General features: G+C 50.9%; 1 protein-coding gene across 9 annotated transcripts in view; it reads right to left on the reverse strand.

The window, feature by feature from the left end:
• The window catches only part of TRERF1 (transcriptional regulating factor 1), a 201,763-nt gene that overhangs the window by 6,044 nt on the left and 176,183 nt on the right, over window positions 1-19,536 (reverse strand). For 7 of the 9 annotated variants that reach the window (XM_036025037.1, XM_036025035.1, XM_036025038.1 and 4 more), the window contains 5 exons: window positions 19,149-19,224; window positions 11,683-11,771; window positions 9,727-9,840; window positions 3,227-3,430; window positions 517-764 (listed from right to left, as the gene is read on the reverse strand). In XM_036025037.1, coding sequence (XP_035880930.1) covers window positions 517-764; window positions 3,227-3,430; window positions 9,727-9,840; window positions 11,683-11,771; window positions 19,149-19,224 — 731 coding nt within the window. The remainder of the gene's footprint in view (window positions 1-516; window positions 765-3,226; window positions 3,431-9,726; window positions 9,841-11,682; window positions 11,772-19,148; window positions 19,225-19,536) is intronic. The other 2 variants (XM_036025041.1, XM_028509927.2) reach the window with 1 other exon arrangement.

The raw sequence follows: 19,536 nt of genomic DNA on the forward strand, positions 1-19,536 counted from the left end.
TTTCATGAGCCACCTCTGATCAGATCAATGGGTTGAGCCAGCCTGAAGCATCACAGTGGAAAGGATCTGAAGTCTTGTCTTAAAGTGATAGGAAAAGTGCAGCAATCGATTAGTGATGTCTACCCTGGGCACAGAGTGTCTTAGAGCCATCCTCAAACTTAACAGGGATGCTGGGAGAGTAGCACTAGTGACTGTGGTCTGGATGGGATAGGCAAGATGTGGGAACGGAGTCCCATCCACCGTTTTTGGAAAAGAATTAAGTTTTGTCACTAGAGGTTTGCTCTCCAATGATGTCCATCCTCACTGAGCTTTAAGACCTCAGAATGACCACATTCTGAGTCAGGGACAAAGTCCACCCACCCTGAGGTGCCATGCAGACCCTGTGGATGGTATCGGGGAGAATTTAGAGAGTGCGGGTTCTTTTACTAGCTGGAGAAACAGCCCACCTTGGCCTGCCCCCCACAGAGGGATCATCTGTCACAAACTTAGATTCAGCCCCTGGTCCATTCCACCTACTTGCCACACTCCTTGCAGGGGAAGACGGTGGTGGGGTCTGTCTCGCCGCTGGTGGTGCTGTGGGAAGGCGAGCTCTTCACCGAGCAGTACCCGCTCTGGGCGCTGCCAGGCTTCTGCTTCCCAGAGGGTACAGTGCCCCGAGCTTTGGTCACCTGATTGGTGCCACCATGGATGCGGGCATGGCCGTTCAGGGCCTGTCGGGAGCTGAACACCTGGGGAAGAAAGGGAGTGACATGACATCTACAGTCCTGAAAAGGAAATTAGGGTTATTAGTTACTCAGTGGTGAAACATGCAATACTTCAAACAGTGTCTAACGACAGGGCACAGGGGTTTCGCACAAGCAACCTCTGGGCCTATAGCACAGCCACAAACACTGTGCTGCTAAACCCACTGCCAGAACCAGAGGACGAGCGGCGACGAGGCAGGGTGAGGGGCGAAGCTGCTGTCTAGACGCAGGAGCCCAGGGGCTAGACCCCGTGCCTGCCAGGGCGGCCGTGGGGCCGTTCCCGCTCTGTCCACCTCAGGTTTCCCCATCTGTAAAACGAGGGGGCTGCTCCAGCTTTCTAGCTTTTCTTTTAAGCCAGTAACGACCTCCCCTCTTTTCCTTTTCTTTTCCCCTTTCCCTTTTCCTTCATTTCAAAAACACAAAGACAAATCACGTCTTCCTCAAAAGCTCCAAGTTAAAAGCAGGGGGGCACTGGCAGAAACAGAGACAGGACCCCAGAATGGAGCCTGTTTGCTCAGCTCCCTGCAGGGAGCCCGGAGCCCCACAACCACGGTCTGAAGGACGCGGGCCTGGCTGCTCTGACGTCCCCTGGGTGTTTCGGCCACACTGCAATCAGCAGCCCATTATCGAAGCAAGGGCTTTACACCCCCCAATTTTATTATAGGGTGACAAGAAGGGGAAGGACCTGGAAAATGTTTTGAAGCCTGCCCTAAAGCCGGGTTCCCCCCCACCTCAACACCACTGGCGTTGTGGCTGGGTGCCGCAGCCGCCGTGGGGGTTGTGCTGTGTAGGGTGCTCAGCAGCATCCCCAGCCTCTGCCCACTGGGCGCCTTCTCGGTTGTGACACAGATGTTTTTGGACACTGTCGAATGTTCGGGGGAGTAAAATCGTCAGTTGAGAACTACTGCTGTAAAGGGATGGAATCCACAGCCCTGAATTCCAGGAGCTCAGTGTCAGCTAACGGGAGCACCCCAGGCTGCCCCGCTGTGGGGGGCAGTTCCGTATTATAGCCATGAGCCCTGTCTGTGGCCTCACAGGGAAAAGAGGGCTATTGCTGACTTAGCCACCCAAACCTCCATGGCTTGGAGAGGATGAAAACGAACACGCTTTCCTCTGGGATTTTTCAAAGCCACTTAAAGGTGTGCATGTTGCTGAGCCCTTCCGATTGGGGAACCTAGAAGATGACATCCCACGTGGTAAAGAATTTACTGTACATCAAAACTACGACTTGAGGGAGCACCCAATCTCTAAAACAATTTACGCAGAAATGCTGTCATTGACGTGACACCTCAAGCGCACTGAATGGAAGCGCTCTGTGCCAGACGCCACGGCTGCCTGATGCGTCCAGGTGATCCAACACCAGACACAAAGACCAGCCAGCGATTTCTCACGTGCTCTTCAGGGCTAACGTAAAACGTGCGTGTGTGTATGCACACGCTCACTCTTTTCTTTCACCTTTTCACTTTTTCTTAAATGTAAACTAAGTGGATTTCTGCTGTAGGGTCTAATGTTTTAAAGACTATTGCTGTCTTCATCTGAGCAACAGACTCAGTGAGCAGCACCCAGTGCACTCTGGGAAACAGCACTGTTCTGCACAGCAAACAAGCAAAGATAAGCGCTAACCTGAGGAAAACAGGGCTTCCTGTGAAAGAAGCAACATTCTTTACTTTCCAGTAATACCTCTAGAACTTGCCCGTACAGGTGTGCCTGGCTTTAAGAAACTGATTTGGGAAAAGCTCAATAACTCAGGCCAGTGTAGGGCCTGAGTGAGGGGCTGAGGGTCCAAAGTAAACAATTTTTAAGAACTATCCTTTGGAATCCACAGGGAGCCTCAGACCAGCCCAGTACAGACACTGTAAGGCCTTCCTTCAGTGCCAAGAATGACTGAATGGTGAATTGGTTTTATTTTAGCTAAATGATGCATCTAGGTTAAGTAATTACACAGACTCCCTTTCAGTATTTACATGATTAACTTGCTTAGTAAATCTGTTTTCCCCCCAAAGAATATAAAGATAAACCTTAGCTTAATAGTCTTTGTAATTATGTTGCATGAGGACAGTGCTCTGTGGCTCTCCCAGTGCAATGGCCTGGTGTGACACAGCCCGGAGGAGGGAGGAGGTGCCAAGAAAGGGAGAAAGTAAGTTCTGGAGGCCGAGGCTCACTGCCGAGCCCTGGGCACCAGCACCGAGGAGCTCCGAGTTTGTGCTTCCCGAGGGCAGGGACTACTTCATGTCCCCTGAGCATGTAGCTCAGTGCTTAACACAGAACGCACGCCCCGTAAATATCTGCTGGCTGAAGGAGTAAATGAACAGATGTAAGACAGAAAACCATGGCAGCTTGGAATCCCCTCTGCCCAGCTGCCACTGTGTAAAGAGCACCTCTCTAAAATGCACCGTCTCTTAAAGCCAGGCACAGAGCCACCTGTCCGGCCCTCCCAGCCCCAGCCCCAGCCCGAGCCCCAGGGAGGACGCGCAGACACTTACAGCCCCACAGTTGGGCATCTCACAGATGAAGGAGCCTGAGGGCTGGCTGAGGGCCTGCAGGGGCGGTCCCTCTGCGGGAGCCAGGACCGGGCCCGGCTGTGGCTCTGGGGACTTGGGCACTTCACTCTCTTCTTCTCGTGTGGATTTCCTATCTTCTTCCTGGTCCTCCTCCTCTTCCTCCAACTCGTCTTCTTCTTCACTCGTCTAGTGTTCAGACAATAAAAGCAGAAGGGGAAGAGTCCCCAAATGGCATTTTTAGTGATGAACAGCACCCACAGGCCGGGAGAGGGAGAGGGGCTGGATGCTGGGGCTGCCCTAGTTTCTTTCCGTGTGAGGGGCAGCTGACAGAACCCTGAGGTGGGGACCACAGTCTCTCTGAGGTTGGTCACTGGATGCTTTGAGTTCCCTCCCCTGCCCCACTCTGGGTCCCCTCATTACTCACATAAAAATGTTTTAAGGAGGGAGGAGGTATTTCTGTATGTAGAGTTTCTCCCCCTTGTTTGAGACCAGCAGACCTTGAAATGGACTAAAATCCAGGCAGGAGGACCCACTTGTGTCTGTCTGCCCTGTTCTGTGCCCCCAGAGCTGCGCAGAGGGTTTCAAGCAGTAACAGTACTGGGGGACCCTTTGGAGAGACACTAAAGACGCACCCTGGTTTGTTTTATAGGCCTTGTAACCCACTTCCAAGCAAGATTCCTGAGATGCTGATTGGGCCTGTGGAAAACGCATGACACCGGGGCCTGCTCTGATCTTGTCGGAAAAGAGAATCAAAGAGTGAACCACAACAACTTTGAAAAAGAGAGAAAATGGAAGAGGATATTCCCTTCTATTTATCATGTGCTTTTTAAAAAAAGACTTTTTTTATGAGAGAGCAAGGGAAAGAGAGAAACATCAGTCAGTTGTCTCTTCCACAGCCCGCAAGTGGGGGCCTGGCCAGCAACCCAGGCCTGTGCCCTGACTGAAAACCGGACCGGAGACCTTTCAGCTTGTGGGCCGGCACTTAGCCCAGTGCGCCACACCAGCCAGGGCTATCATGTGTTTTTATCCTGGCCTCTGGTCATGGGCTTGTAGAAATGCCTTCCAGAGGCAGCCTGTGAAAAAGAACAAGCAAAATATTCTCTATGATTAACTGCCCTCTTTGCTACTGCGGCCCCTCCCTCTACTGCAGAAATGCAACCAGGTGCAGAATTAAGCAGGAGGTCCACGCCTTCCTCAAGGCTAACGAGATAGTGAGTTAATGGAGCAACTGGAGTAGGTGCCCAGGGTGGGTTGGGGATGGAGGGCAGGGATCTAGGCCTCATCTGGCCTCTGGTTTCACTGATGACCTTATTCTGCTCTCTGTCCTCACTGAGGTGGGGGTATAGTGAGGAACACTGGCTCCTACAGTCCGAGAAAGGCCTGGGGACCACAGAAAGGGAGTTCTATGTTACATCAGCCTCATTTCAGCTTCTATTTCACAGCACCTTACAGTGCACAAAGTGCTTTCATATCTGCCATATCACTGCATAATCTGTAAACAGTCCCCCCAATTTACAAATGAGGAAATGAAAGGTATACCTAGCCCTGGCTGGTGTGGCTTAGTGGATTGTGTGCTGGCCTGCGAACCAAAAGGTCATTGGTTCGATTCCCAGTTAGGGCACATGCCTGTGTTGTAGGCCAGGTTCCCTGGTGTGGGATGCACAAGAGGCAACCACATACTGGTATTTCTCTCCCTCTCTTTCTCCCTCCCTTCCCCTCTGTCTAAAAATAAATAAATAAAATCTTTAAAAAAAAAAAAAAAGGTATACCCAGCTGAAGGTGGATTGTCTCTGCCACACACTCTCTCTCTCTTTATATTAAGTTTTATTTTTATCTTTTTAAATTACATTTATTGGGCTGACATTGTAAAGTACAATAGGCCTCAAGTGTACAATTCATGGCACACCGTCGGCACACCGTCTGCACACCGCGCTGTGTTTTGTACCCAGGGTCAGGTCTTCCTCCATCACCAGGTATCTGATGCTATCACGCTCCCTCTGCATCCCCACTGCTCACAGCACGAGGGGTCCCTTCTGCTTTACCCCAGACAGCGACGTGGCTTTGGGCGAGTCTGTGGTTCTTAGAGCCCAGAAGCAAGACTGTCCAAGAACAAGAGGTTTCTGAGAGCAGTGGTGCCCCGGGACCCAGAAACCACAGGCTTCTGCTCTCCAGTCTGGACTGGGGGTGGGGAGAGAGGCGACACCAGTGCAGTATGGGGCACTCCGCACGCCCCTCACGGGTTCAGTAGTGACAATTTTCTCACAATGTCGCTTTCTGGCTTAAGAGCTCTGAGAAGAAACGTTCCATATAACCACGACCTTGCAGATTTGACTATGCTGCACTGTGACTATATATGTCTCAGGAACGTAGATATGTTTTATTTCAACTGGCCATCTATTCAAAGTCACAGAATGACTTATCCTAAAGCCAAATGGATCACCACAGGGACTAAGGGACAAAAAGATAAGAGGATGAGAGTCCTAACACACAGACCTTCCTATCAACAAGCTGGCCGTTTAGGGGATGTGCTATGAAATGAAACCTTTAGTGATGCTCCCAAACCGGTAGCCGGTGGGCAAATATAGGGCAGGGAGGTGTTCCACATTCAATATGGTGCTCAAAACCTTGAGCGTCCACAGTAAGAGTTTCTTTTTTTATTTTATTTTTAGAAAGAGGGGAAAGGAGGGAGAAAGAGGAGAGAAACATCAGTTTGTGGTTGCCTTTCACATGCCCCCTACTGGGGACCTGGCCTGCAACCCAGGCATGTGCCCTGACTGGGAATCATACTGGTGACCCTTTCGTTTGCAGGCCCGTGCTCAATCCACTGAGCCACACCAGCCAGGGCAAGAGTTTCTTTTTAAAAAATAATTAAACTTATTGGGCTAACATTGGTTAATAACATTATATAAATTTCAAGAGTTACTTGAGGTGGAGACTGTTTTTATTTTTCTGGCATGCAAATGAAATTCATATTATGAGAAATTTGTAAGTTAAAATACAAATGTTGAACAAGTCATATTTACTCCAAGACAAATTGGAGTGTTACCGTCACTGATGATGATATAATTTTGAATGACTGTTATGAGTCAGGCATCACACGCACACATTTCTAGTTTTCACAACAACCCTGTACAAATTTTTCTTTTTTAAACAAATGAGGAAGTTGGCCAGAGAACTAACTTTCCCAACATCACGTGGCTGGTACAGAAGATAAACTGAGATTTAAAACCCGAGACCGTGGGTGAGCCTGAGCCCTGGAGCCCTGACCGCTGTCTTCCCCAGTCAGTCAACTGTGGCAGTTAGTTTCTGGAACTGTGTTCAGTCTGGTCACAGCCAGACCCACCGTTCTGTCGGGAGTGGGACCACAAGGATGGACAGGGTGCAGGAAGGGGTGGGCAGCACAGCCTACTGCCACCTCCTTAACAGAGCCCATCTGGGCCCCTTCTTCTGCCTGCAGGGGTGGAAGGGCCCATGGCGGCTTCGGGCCAGAGGCACACCACTACCCCACTGGTTCCCTAAAGAGCCGTCATTCCTCACAAACTCTCCTTCTTTCCCTCTTTCCCCATACAAGTCCCTAAGCCACCCACGTGTATCCCATCTGGGAGGGAATGGTCACCTGTCCCTTTAATAAAACACTGAGGACACATGATCAGGAGAGCTACGCTAGGAGTCCTAGGCCATGGTCTTAGGACAGCACCTTCTGCACTCTCCCCAGTCCTTGCATAGTCCCAGTCTGTTGCCTGCAAACTACTGTCAGACAGCTGGGACTGCACCTCGCTTCCTGTTCTCCCTAAGCTCAGAGGTCACAAGGGTGTGGAAGCTCCTGAGGCAGCCTAACACTGGCTCCTGGTGATTAACCCAAGAAGGTGTGGCCCCTTGGGCACTGTCTTAACCACTCTTCCTCCTAAAGTTTTGTGTGGCTTGCCTTTTTCTACCCACCTTCAAAGTCCTGCTGGCCCAAGATGGTGCCTCTGCCTCGTGTGGTAACATCTCCCTTAGCAGCACCCCTCTGCTCAGAATCCACGTGCTCCTGTCTCCCTCCAATGAGTTTACAGAGGGCTTGTTACTATGCACCTCAGAAAAACGTTTACTCCTTCATTCTGTAAATATTTGTTAAGTGCCTTATTATGCAGACACTGTCCTAGGCGCCGGATAAAACCAAAGCCAGAGAGACACTAATTTGCCCTAGGAAACCCCAAAATCTGCCCTCTTCCAAAACATGGCTCTCACGGAGCCCCAAACGTTCCAGAATTGGAAGGGACTTTCCGAATCACCTAAGTCATTTGTTTCATTTTATGGCCCAGGAGGCAGGTCCCAGGTCTCCAAGGCCAGGGTTCATCGTGCTTTCTTGTTTACTGTCTACCCGACCCACTTGGAAAGCAATGCTCCGTATGACCTGGGGCAAGCCTCTGCCCCCTCTGGCCCCAGACTTCTGGCTGTGGATTGGTGGAGCCAGGTGAGAAAGAGAGCCTGAGGCTATAACTAAGAACTCTGCTTCTCATTTCGTATCGATTTTATTTTTTTTAAGATTTTATTTATTTATTTTTAGACAGAGGGGAAGGGAGAGATATAGAGAGGAAAAGAAATATCAATTTGTGGTTGCTTCTTGCACGTTCCCCACGGCGGGGCCTGGCCCGCAACCCAGGCCTGTGCCCTGACTGGGAATTAAACCAGAGACCCTTTAGTTTGCAGGCCAGTGCTAAATCCACTGAGCCACACCAGCCAGGGCCATATTGCTTTTAAACAACCTCGGAGCTCCCAGTAAACTTTCCCCTGTGTATGCCACACCTTCCCAACTAGCACGTGTTCTCACCTGGGGGCAATAGGGGCAGAGGCCCGTTAACATCCCCGACTCACCCACTGCGCTACACACGTATTGCTGTTTACACTGTGGGAGCTCAAGTGGCTTTAGTTCATTGAAGCAGATGAGGGCACACTGCTTTTTTATTTACTTGCTTATTTTTTCCCCTGTGCAACCTATGGGCAGAGGCCAGGCAATGGTTCGAGGCCACAGTTTGCTCCGGCATGAGGCACTATGACCAACCCTGGGGGAGGGGCCTGCTGTATATCCAAACCCATGCCTCGCACTGCTTTTTAAAACATTAGGCAACAGATGTGCAAAAGGCTATTCTGATACAAGTCATTACTACTTAAACTAGTCAGACAAAAACCCTGGTCACAGGAAACCCTCAATACAGAATACTGTCTACTTGGACCAGAAGAATGGGAATTCCATTCTATTCCACACGTGTCTATTTTGTCTCATATTTAGGTCTAAATATAAATTAACATATGTGTGCATATTTCCTAGCTAGACTCAATACATAGTTAGGAACTTGGGCTTTGAAGTATTAATGCGTCCAAGTGTTTTTATATTTCTTGAAGAGAATTTGCACTTGACCTATATACTATATGAGGGCACCAGGCTCGGACAACACAGTGACCAGCCACTGACCACAGCTAAGTAGCTCTGTGCCTCAGTTTTACGCCATGTGGAACTGGTGTGAGGCCTAAATGAGGCAACCTTTGTAAAGTGCCTAGTATAATGCCCGGCACATGAAAAGCGCCTTTTTAAGGAAACAGCCCACCTATGTGCTAACCCTTACGCTGGGGCACCACTGGGAATGAACATGTGATTACAGACCTTCACACCAGTCACGAACTCTAAACTCGTTCCCTGCTGACGGCAGAGGCTGGGGTTCAGTGACTGGCTGTAAGACATGTAACTCTGACATACGTACACGGGAGGTAATGTTTGCCACAGCAGGTGAGATGGAGATTTCCCTTAGCCGTGGACACAGAGAGGAGAGCCCACCACAGGGATGAATATGGTAGCAATGACCAAAGTCACACATATGGGGTTCTGAGATGATTCTGATCTTATCTCTTTAGCATGCACCTAATCGTAACGTGCAATTTTGACGGTCTGCCAACGAGGGAAGTCAGTACAGGGATGAAGCGAGGGCTAGAGTGATTACACCCTGCTAACCAGTGCCTCCACTGAGCGGCCCCGGCACTACCCAGAGGTCAAAGCTCCTCCTGGCTCATGCTTCACGGAAGCTGTGGTAAAGCTGAGGCCTCCTTCATCGTGTGAAAGCACGTTATGTTCTCTGGTCAGTGGCATCTCTGATGTGGAAGGATCAGGACAGGGTGTGCCAGCAGGTCAGGGCACCTTCTTATTAAAAACCAACCACCCATGGCTTGGGACCCCCCTGGCTGAACTCCCTGGCTCCTACCTGCACTGAGACGCAGGCCAGCTCCCACCTCCCTCACTGACCACTGAGCCACAGGTCAACCCCGAGCCGCCTTCTCTCCGCCTCTACACCAAGATGTCAAAGCCTGAATCCGCCAGGGAACAGGCTCTTCAGCCATGCACTGCGGCCACCTCAGTGGTAGAGCCTAACCAAACACCAGCCACAGACTGAGGTGGGTGCGGGGTGGGAGTGGGGCCAGCACGAGCAGCGACTCAGCAGCTCACTCACCACGCTGTCGTCGATGAGCTCCGTGAGGCGTGTCCGGTGCTTCCGTCCTAACCGCATGATTTTCTTCCACGTGTAGTAGTACTCCACACACTGAGCCACTGTCTTAGACTTCACCTGTGGGGAGAGCCACCGCAAGGTCAGCTCCAGCAGTGGGCAGGGTGCACAGCAGCAAGCTTTTTTGAAAATTTAGTTTTGTAATAGGTGGTAGGCTTACACAGTTCAGTAAAAAATGTATATAGAGGAAAGTCTCCTTTTCACGCCTCTTCTCCATCCATCCATCCAGCTGACTCCCCACCCCTGTAACACAGCTAGCCCCTCTTATTAATTTCTTGGATATTGTTCCAGAATTTCTTTATGTGTACACCAACAAACACAATCCTTCCTCGCCATTTTCCTCACAAAAGGTAACACATGTATATTTTGCAACTTGATTTTTTTCACAATACAGCCTGGCCTGGAGATTTTTCACGTCAGTCCAAATTCATTCCTTTTATTAGCCCGTAAAGCAGCACACTCTTTCATTAAATGTGCTTGAATATGTTTGGTTGTCTGGTTTGTTGACTGACTTATTGCCCTTCAAAATCTACTTATGAAAAATGTTCTTTAGTCATGAAAACAGGAACATAAGGCAAAGTTGTAATGATGAGCTCAGTTTTTGCAGGAAATTAGCCTTGCTCTGTTTTCCCCAAAAGAAAAGGTAAGTGTGTTTTCAAGAGAAAAAGTTCCTTTGTTTTGTTCACATATCTCTAAGCTCCAAGTGTAGTATGCTGGTGTGGGTTTTCAGGAAGCAGGTAAACGGTGGACAGTGCCCTTAGGGGTGGGGACACGGCCACCTGCGCAGTGAGGTGAGGAGGACCTCATCTCCTCAAAGCTGCCCCCTTCGCATCCACTGGATACCTTGAATTTCTACCCTGGATTGGCCCAGGAAGCGCGCAGTGTTCCGGAAAGCCCTTGCTTAAACACCCATGTCGCCTGACAAGCACGACACATGAAGCTACTGTCAGTCAACTAGGTGTGAGGCCTGGGACAGGCCAGTCCTGGGGACGCAGACTCAAGGAAGATCAGAGCATGGGAGTGGCTGGGCAGGGAACGTGCTGGCCTCCAAGGCAGGGAAAGGTGAGCGTGAATACAGATCTGGAGATGGAGGTAAGCTGGAGAAAAGGACCACCTAATCTGATCATTGTCCACCAAGGCCGTCAATGAAGGACATGTCCCTGGGACACCATTGGTACCACTGGCCTAGCTCAGAGTCGATGGGAGCTGGTTGTCACCCGTGACTGTTTTCCGTGGATCTGAACACCTTAATAACCTTAGTGATACAATGTGGCCCCATCATTCATCAGTCTGCTGAAACACACTTTGAATTATTTTAACTTTTAGCCTAAACCACCTCTTCTTAGCCAATTACAGCTTATTGGGTTTACTGTCTGCTATATAGTGTTTTCATCTACGTGAAAGAGTTCTATTTTGCTGTGAAATGCTGTCTATGTAAAGTATGATTTTTACCCTTACTGTCATTACAATTAGGGGCCCAACACCAGAAACCCTGCTACTGGCTGGGGGGAGGGCACCTGCCATCACTTCTCCAATTTCCCAGAAAAATACTCTGTTGGGAGACACGACAGACCTGTCAAATATACATGAAATAAATTATGCAAATTGTGAACTAGAAGCTTGAGTTCTATTTTATTCTAACAGAATGTATAAATTACACATTTTTATTAAGATAGAAATCACCCCCACAACTGTCATGTCCAAATAATCTGTCCTCCTTCCCCCATGTCCCTGACATCGGGGCCATGCTGCCCCGCAGCAGGTGGCACCCGTCACCAGCAAGGGGTGGAAGACACCCTTTTCGTGGGAGCAGTAAGCCAGTAACCAAATACTTCTACATATTTTAGGTGTAGGATTTCCCAAATCTAGTTTTAAGCAAGCAAGGGGACAAAGCATGCTTACCATCTTCTGTACAAAAATAAAGTCTTTGCTGTAAGTGGCTAGTGCTTTATTAAACAGTTTTCTTTCCAGGGAGGTCCACTTGTCCGAGCCTACGACAAAACACAAACTCCATGACAACGGCTCACAGTTCTCTCCACTTCGCTGCTTCCAGCTTCGCAGTTTCCCCACCTTGGTGGCTGGTTCACTTAAGTTACAAAATATAACTGTTTGGTGACAAATAATATAATACCCATCAAACTCCTTTTTGAATAAAAAGCCAGTGCAGTGTAACGGTTAGCAGCCCTGACACCTAAGTTCATCTCAGCTTGACCGTGGCACGTTATTGAACCTAAAACTCAGTTTTGTTACCAACAAATGGGAATAATTCTAATTGTCCCTCCTTTTAGGATTTTTGTCAAGGTTAAAGATAATGCATGAAGTGTCCAGCTTAGTACTGGAGTGCTTCACAAACTGTAGCTACAGTTTGCATGCGGTCACGATGCACATGAGGGCAAGTGTCTGTGTAGCAAGTGCTCCTCCAGACACGGGTCGCAGTCTGGCAGGAGACAAACCAGCAGGCCACTGCGCTCACAGCGATGACGGCAATGACGAAGACAGAGGTCAGGTGCCCTTGGGGCACAAAGTAGGAACACCACTCTCAGGCTGGGGCCGGAGTAGCCAGGAGGCTTCCAGGTAAGGTAGACACCTGAGTTAAGGACACAGAAGCAAGTCAGGAAAGGGGATGCAGAGGAACTCTAGGGAGAGGAAGTGTGTGTGCCAGGAGGCAAGCAGTGACTGACTTCCTTTCTTCCTTCCTGCCTTCATCTATCCAACAAATACTTATTAGGGGTATACTGCATATAAGAAGCTGTTCTGCGGAAAAAAGCTAACATTTCTAAGTGCTTATGATGTGTCAGGTTCTAAGTACTTCCCAGGTGGTAGTCACTTGGTTCCCCCAACCACCCGGTCAGATTGGTGTCACTGCTACCCACGTCAAAGTGGAGGACTCGCAGGTGTTCAAAGAATCCAGGGTGGTTCAACTACAGGGCTGCAGCAGGGGGAGAGCAGGTGAAGCTAAGAGGTAAGTGGGACTGGCTCCTGACAGATCTGCAGACCAGTAAGGAAGAAGCCCCATGATGCCAGCTAGGCTGGTGCACCTGCCTTGTTGGCTAACCTTGACATTCATGACTATTTCCTCCATAAAAGAGAAAGCAGAATATGCAAATGATCATAGGTAATGGTGCCGTGCTGTTCGGCCAAGAAATAAGGCTTATTTCTAAGGGGAGTCCTATTTCTGGGGGCTCCAGGGCTCCATCACTGTGGCTGATTTGCAGAAGAGTCAGCCCCGTTCTTTCTGGTTATCTGTCACTCTTTGGATGGTAGACGGCTGGGCTTTCGACATTCCTCCACTTTTCAGAGCTGTAATTCCCCAAACCATAATATATTTTTCCTCCCACTCAGGACAAGCCTAAGGTTTACATTTTGCTTTGGTTGATTGATGGGGCCGAAGCCCAGGAAACCCGATTTGCTTCTTCCCTTGGAAGATCCAGCCAAAATTAGTGAGTCGGGTGAAACCACTCTCGGCAGGCAGGGGTGGAGATTCTGGAATAAGTGATTCAGATTTCTGAAATAAACCCCTTTCCATGTTGCTGTCTGATGGGTCCTCAAGCCGAGAGTTCTGACCCCAGACTCGGAATATGCTTTCCACAGCTGGGCTGGTTCCAAACCTCCAAAAAATCAGGGCCATCACCTGATTTCATTTATCTCTTTACTTCTAGGAGGGAAGCAGGATTCTGACTAATCCTCAGCAGAAGGAAGCATCTGGCCCAGGCTCCGGGGGCCAGGACATCTCTGGTCGTGCAAACCACAACAGAGAGAAGGGGGCCCAGGCGCTGGGAGGAGGTCTTCAGGAGTGGACACGAGCAGAGGAGGGTGGTGGGAGCCGGGGCTCTGGAGCAGGTCCATCCCCACTCCTCAAATTCTGCCCAACGGTCAAGGCCTTGGGGCCCCAGCTCCCAGATGCTCCCTTACCCAGGGGGGCAGAGCCAGAGGATGGAACGACAATCAGGTTGAACAACCAAGAGGAGTCAGGGCTCCTTTCAGGTATCCATCAAAACAGCAGAGGGATCAGAGAGGTGACAGTGGAAGGGGACGATGGCAGGGACATGTCACACCAGCGCAGTCCCTGGGCAAGTTTACGCAGAGGGTGACGTGCTGCTTTGCTGGGGGTCCTGAGTCTGTGCAGCTCCAGGTTGCATCTCACATGGGGGGTCAGGGGACATTTTGCTGATGAAAATCCCCAACTGGGTCAATGAGGATCCTTTCTAGCCTCAGCTGGAGCGTGTTTCCCGGTTGGAGTACAGCTAAGACCCAGTGAGACACAAACAGGGCCACGCAGCCTTCTTGGGCCAGCACCACCTCTCCGGCAGGTGCTTCCTTCCACCCCACGCCAGGCTCACCGCCTGGTTGCTGCCTCCACAGCTGTGTTAAATCCCCAGGTCTGTCCACTTGTGAGAAGCATGTTCCTTTATGTCTTCAAATAGCTCGCCAGCTCAAGCTTACAAAGGTGAAGTGACCTCCTGGACCATCTGTTTCAAAGGGCCCCAAGCCTCGTGGGGGAAGGAGACCTATCCCCTGCTGATTCCTTGGTGGTTTTTAGGGCTGCAGCTCTGTGATGGGGTCTTTGGTCTTGCCCATCTCAGAGTGTTCATTCTGCACCACTAATCCTGGATTGGAAATGGGCTGCACTCTCTTGCTGTCCTCTCTGCTACCCTCCCCTTCGCAGGGCTGCAGCGGCTGTGGCAGGGAGCGAGATGGCTTCTCCTCACTGTCTGAAGGTCTGCGCTTTAGTGCAAATGACAGCGCCGAGGGCATGTGTCAGCCCCACAAGGGTGCCCGTGCACCGACAACCAGAGGCAGAGCCGGGGCTTCATCTTCACTGCACCCTGTTCACTCGGTTTCCACGGGGCTGAGAACCCACCCTGGGCTGCCGGACTGAATGTCCAGGTTCAGAGCTGGTAAACAGACATTAAGACCTGAAGGTGTGCTCCCCAAATAACGTCACTGAGCTGTGATACAGAGGGGTGACTTTAATCAGGAGATCATGGGCTGTGAACCTGGTTCTGCCACTGATTCCTTCTGTGGCCCCGCCAAGTGACTCGAGTCTGTTTCGTCTCCTGTGACACGGGGATCATGACAGTCCCTCTGTGACTGACAGTGTTCGGTCCTGAGTAGGTGCACAGTGACTGTTTCAGATCTTAAGCAGCCTGCAGCTGTGGGACACATGCTGTCCCTTGACTGATACGTTCCTGGCACTTACGACGACGGTGGGGCTTTGCCAGTGTTCCCTGTTCTGTGCACGAATAAAATCATAGCCTTACTCCTGGCCCCTTGTAATTCCCGGTCTTGTACTCCCTGCCCCCAAATCCTTCTGCGATCCAGTCTAGGATGGGCGCGGGCGTCTCTCATCCCTGTAGTTTCTGTTCCGACAGGAGCACTTTCTGCGTTCCTGGACAAGGCTTTCTAAGCCGGTCCTTCTCAGACTGTGCATCTTGGACAAAGTCCAGGAGAAAATGCAAAACCGAGGCAGGGGGCCGCCTCAGACCCTCCTGTGGCCTTCCTCTCCAAGATCCCTGCTGTCCGCTCAGCAGGCGCACGGGGCGAGTGAGCTGACAGGCCCCCCCCCCCCCCATTTGTTCTACCTGGGGATTCCTGGCTGTCGGGCTCTTACCAGCAGGGACCCCTAACAAGATGATTAAGGCTAATTACAAAGAGCCTAATTAACCGGAGGAAACTGGTGCTGGAACAGTATCCAGAGGAAAAATGTTCCGAGCATCTGTTGCTGGGAAACAGGCTCTGGACTGTGGCTAAATTTGGGGCAATCTATAGCGGGTCCAGGCGCTTGAAGGGACGTGGAGGGGAGAGAAGTCTGGGTGCAGCACCTTTCCAAGAGGGCCTTTCTATCTTCCTTTCAAGGTTAAAAATTTTTATTGATGCTGGTGTTACTGCAATATTGCAAGAAAGACACGTTCATTATAGAAAAAGGACTTATTCCAGATCTTCCTTTCTATGAAAGGTTTTCTGTAGTGGGTGAAAGCTGAATAATTTTTAGGGGTGTGGGGTGTGCAGGCTGCCACCGAAGTTCCCTCCAGAGGCCCGAGGAAGTGAGGCCTGGATCTGAATCCAGAACCTGAGCTTGTCCCCAACCCAGTTCTTCACAAGGGCCATGTAAGGCAAAGCAAGAGAGTAAGCGCCAACACTTCCTGCCCTTCAGGGGACCACTCTCCAGTTAGACACGGGCTAAAAATGCCTGGAAAATGGCATCACAGCTGTTTCTTCGAAAGTATTTTCTTGAGTTGTGTCATTCTGGCTCCTCATTAAACTGGGGCAGCTTCCAAGAGAGAGCAGGCTTCCCCCACCGAACACGTGTGTTTCCTCCAGGTCTTCCTCCTGAGCCAGGTGGGGCTTCAGGACTCAGCACTTCTGCTGGCTGTGGTGGGAACCAACCTCGCTTCTCTAGCCAAGGAGCCCAGGGCCGGTTCTGACACCCCTCCACTCTGCACCCATCTGCAGGTCTGCAGGAGTGACCAGTTCAACAGAAAACTAAGGACGCCATGGGCCCGGTAGTCACACCCGGCAGTCCTCTCTCCCTGAATCCCCGATCTCACGCCTTCCCCGCCCCACCCATCTGCCACTGGGGAGCCACTGCCAACAACTGCTGCCCACACCTGGGTGGAGGGCGCTGAGAGGGCTGGACTGGGTACCTTGTGCGGATCCAAGAGCGCAGGGAGCCACCGTGACGGAACTCTCCTCTGAGGATCTCAGCAGGGTTCCTCTGGTCTCAGCGGGCACCCCCCAGATCTGGGCGAGCTGCCCACCCACCCTGATGTCTCTCTTGGACCCCTGCATCAGTCTGTGTCCTTTTCTTACTGAATTTCTTGAGATGAGGTGGGAAAGGGAAGCTCATGAGTAAAATATGAGACGCAATTTTCACAGGCTTGTGTCTTGGTCTGAATCCCCCAAGTTGCAGCCCACCCCCGCCCCGAGCTGTCTTTCTACCTTCCCTCCGCTGCACAGACAGCCTGGGAGATCGAACCTATCTCTCAAGACAACTGGGAGTACAGTTCTAGGGTCGGGAGTCGGGGGAGGGTGACACTGGCCACAGAGACTGAAGCCAAAGGACTCCCAGAAGATAGTGTCTCGGTGAGGAGCTGAGCTGACAGGCAGTCCTTAGTGGACAGCAGCCCAACGGGGTTTGGCACAGAGGCCAAGGCGAGCTGGGGCCACTGGGACAGGTTAATCAACACCCAGGGACCAAACAGGAAGCATGAGGAGGGAGTGACTGGGAGCTGGGGCAGGTGATGGGGGTGAATGCTGTGGCCTCCCATGTGGCTTGGAAGGGAAATGTTAAGGGGATGGGGTCAGGTCAGACTTTAAGAGACCGGTGACCACTGTGTTTTTTGCTCATAATTCTAGAAGATCCTCTGGGGCTCAGCCTGTGATCGCTCCCTGGAGAAGGCAGATGACTGGCAGATGTAGGTGAGCACTTTTAGGTTGGGGACACACACCTAGCAAGGCACCAACACTTCGCACCTCAGCTCCACCTCTCTTGCCTTCAAGGGTAGAAACGATTCCGGGAAGCAGTGGAGTCCTTCCTGGCCTGCCCGTGGGGGAGGGGCAGGGTGTGGGCAAAGGACTGGCTAGGCACCCAACAGATCAATTAATTTTAGCAGAGTTGAGGGCCCTCTAATTTCAAAGTTCTTGATATTAGTTTAGTGTCTTTGTTTTATTTCGGGTAAGGGATGGGTTCTAGTGCCCAGATTTATAACCCTTCTGAAGTCATGTCACATGAAAAAAAATAACAGTATTTGCTTGGCTCCCTGGAGGGATTAGGGTCTCAGGTGAGGCTGCTCACAGCTGGAGCTGACCAGCCAAGAGGCGTGGCCACCCCAGTCACCCGAGGGCCCAGAGCAGCCACATCGCACAGCAGATGGCTCAGATGGCTCAGAAGCTCCTTCTCATCAACCAACTGTCTTCCCCACTACGCAAAGAAGCTGGAGACAGGCTCTAGGAGGCGGGACAGCCTGTCAGGGTTTAACGAGCGGCAGATGACACTCGGAATTAGGAGAGGACTGAATAGTTTCCATGGCAGATTAGGGAGAACTCCCACATCTTTATATCCACACTTGGTGCAGACAACCAGCAGGAAATGATGGAGACAAGATTAAGAAACTGCTCCATTAGGCCACTGGTTAAATGATGGATTTCTCCCCCTTTGTGTCTATTTTGTCTTTGCCCAGTTCCACGGTGGCCTGTGTGCTGAGAGCGACCCACAGGCAGACTTCCTGGGCTTGTTGTGCTCAGATGAGCGGCTTCTGAGGCCTCTGACCAAGAGGACACCCGGGAGGCCAGTGCGTGAGAGGAGCGCGGTAAGCCAGGCAAATGGTGGTGGGGCCAGACTGGAAAGGTATTACCAGGTCCCCAGACCCACTCATGCACTTAGCACCTACCTACGCAGTGTCTGCTCACAGCACTAAAGAAACACACCAATGATTAATAATCAAGGGGCATTGGAACAGCCAGCCCCTCTGAAAGGGAGAACCAGGTAGATTCGTTAAGACTCTCAGAATGGATGGGTTTACAAGTTAATGGAAATAAAAACACCTACTCCAATTTCATTTGTCATCTCTTAGGCTCCCCGACCTTTCATTCTCTCTCATGATTCTCAGTCCATTCGACTCTCCAAGGCATTTTCTATCTCCCTCTCACCGGTGAAGTCGTCACTAATCTGCACCCTCACACTCATGTCTGTGTACATGTATACATATATCTACCAGTCTTCCTGCTCTCAGTGTGCTCCGTTGTTCAGTAACTGCCTCCACCTCAGACTCCACACTGCAGGAGGCAAGACTCTGTGTGTCATGGTCACTGTTTCATCTTACTGCTTGGCATAGTCCTTGTACACAGTAAGTGCTCAATAAATGTTAGACAAGTGAATAATAATAGCCTCTAGGGCGTGCCGGGCATTTGCCTACATGTACTATCTTGAATCTTCACAAAAACACTGCAAAGGATGAAATGCAAGCCCCATTCTACAGGAGAGAAAATGCAGGCTGCCGAAGGCCAAGGGCACAAGTTAGATCTGAATCCACACTAAAGGATCTGAAGCCGAGGGGCTGCTGAGCGCTGTCGCCTCTGCCCTGTACCCCCTGTGGCTTTCCCCAGATGCACAGCCCTCACAGCACACGGGTAGGTGCTGTCCACTACTGCCCAGCTCCTGGCATACCCACAAGGGGCAGCCCTAAAGACAAACACCCAACAGTGCCCAGCCAACAGATAGAGTGGCCCCATTGGCTATGCCCAGGAAACCTGGAGATCAAAAGCGATGATTAGGATCGAATTGGCACCATTATTAAAATGCAACACAACCAAACATGCAAACAGCTCACTCTCAGGAAGCAACAGGGCACGGGGCTGCTGGGACCTACCGGCATAGTGGTAATTTGCTAAAGGATGACATTTTAACCTGACTGGCTTCCGCAGCAGCAACATTTCCAGAGCAGCCTGTGGACCCATGGGAGAGAAAAGGCGAGAGTCAGTACTGGGTCTGTGTGTCCACGGGCAACCATCTGCCTAATGGGGCACAGGGGCTGGCACTGCAGAATGTGGGGTTCGGGGCACTAGAATGAAAACCAGAGGGAGAATCCCCTAATTAGGGGTTCTTTTCTGGCCAGCACCCAGCAGGGCTCTAACTCTCCCTCAGCCCATGCCTGCAGCCAGCTGGTCATGCCAAAGACCCCACTCCCTCCTCCATGAGGCCCCAGCCTCGCAGAGATGGTGCGACCACCTCTGAATGGAGGCTGAGTCTCCGGGGAG

This window comes from Phyllostomus discolor, chromosome 4, assembly GCF_004126475.2.
Source record: "Phyllostomus discolor isolate MPI-MPIP mPhyDis1 chromosome 4, mPhyDis1.pri.v3, whole genome shotgun sequence".
Lineage (NCBI taxonomy): Eukaryota > Metazoa > Chordata > Mammalia > Chiroptera > Phyllostomidae > Phyllostomus > Phyllostomus discolor.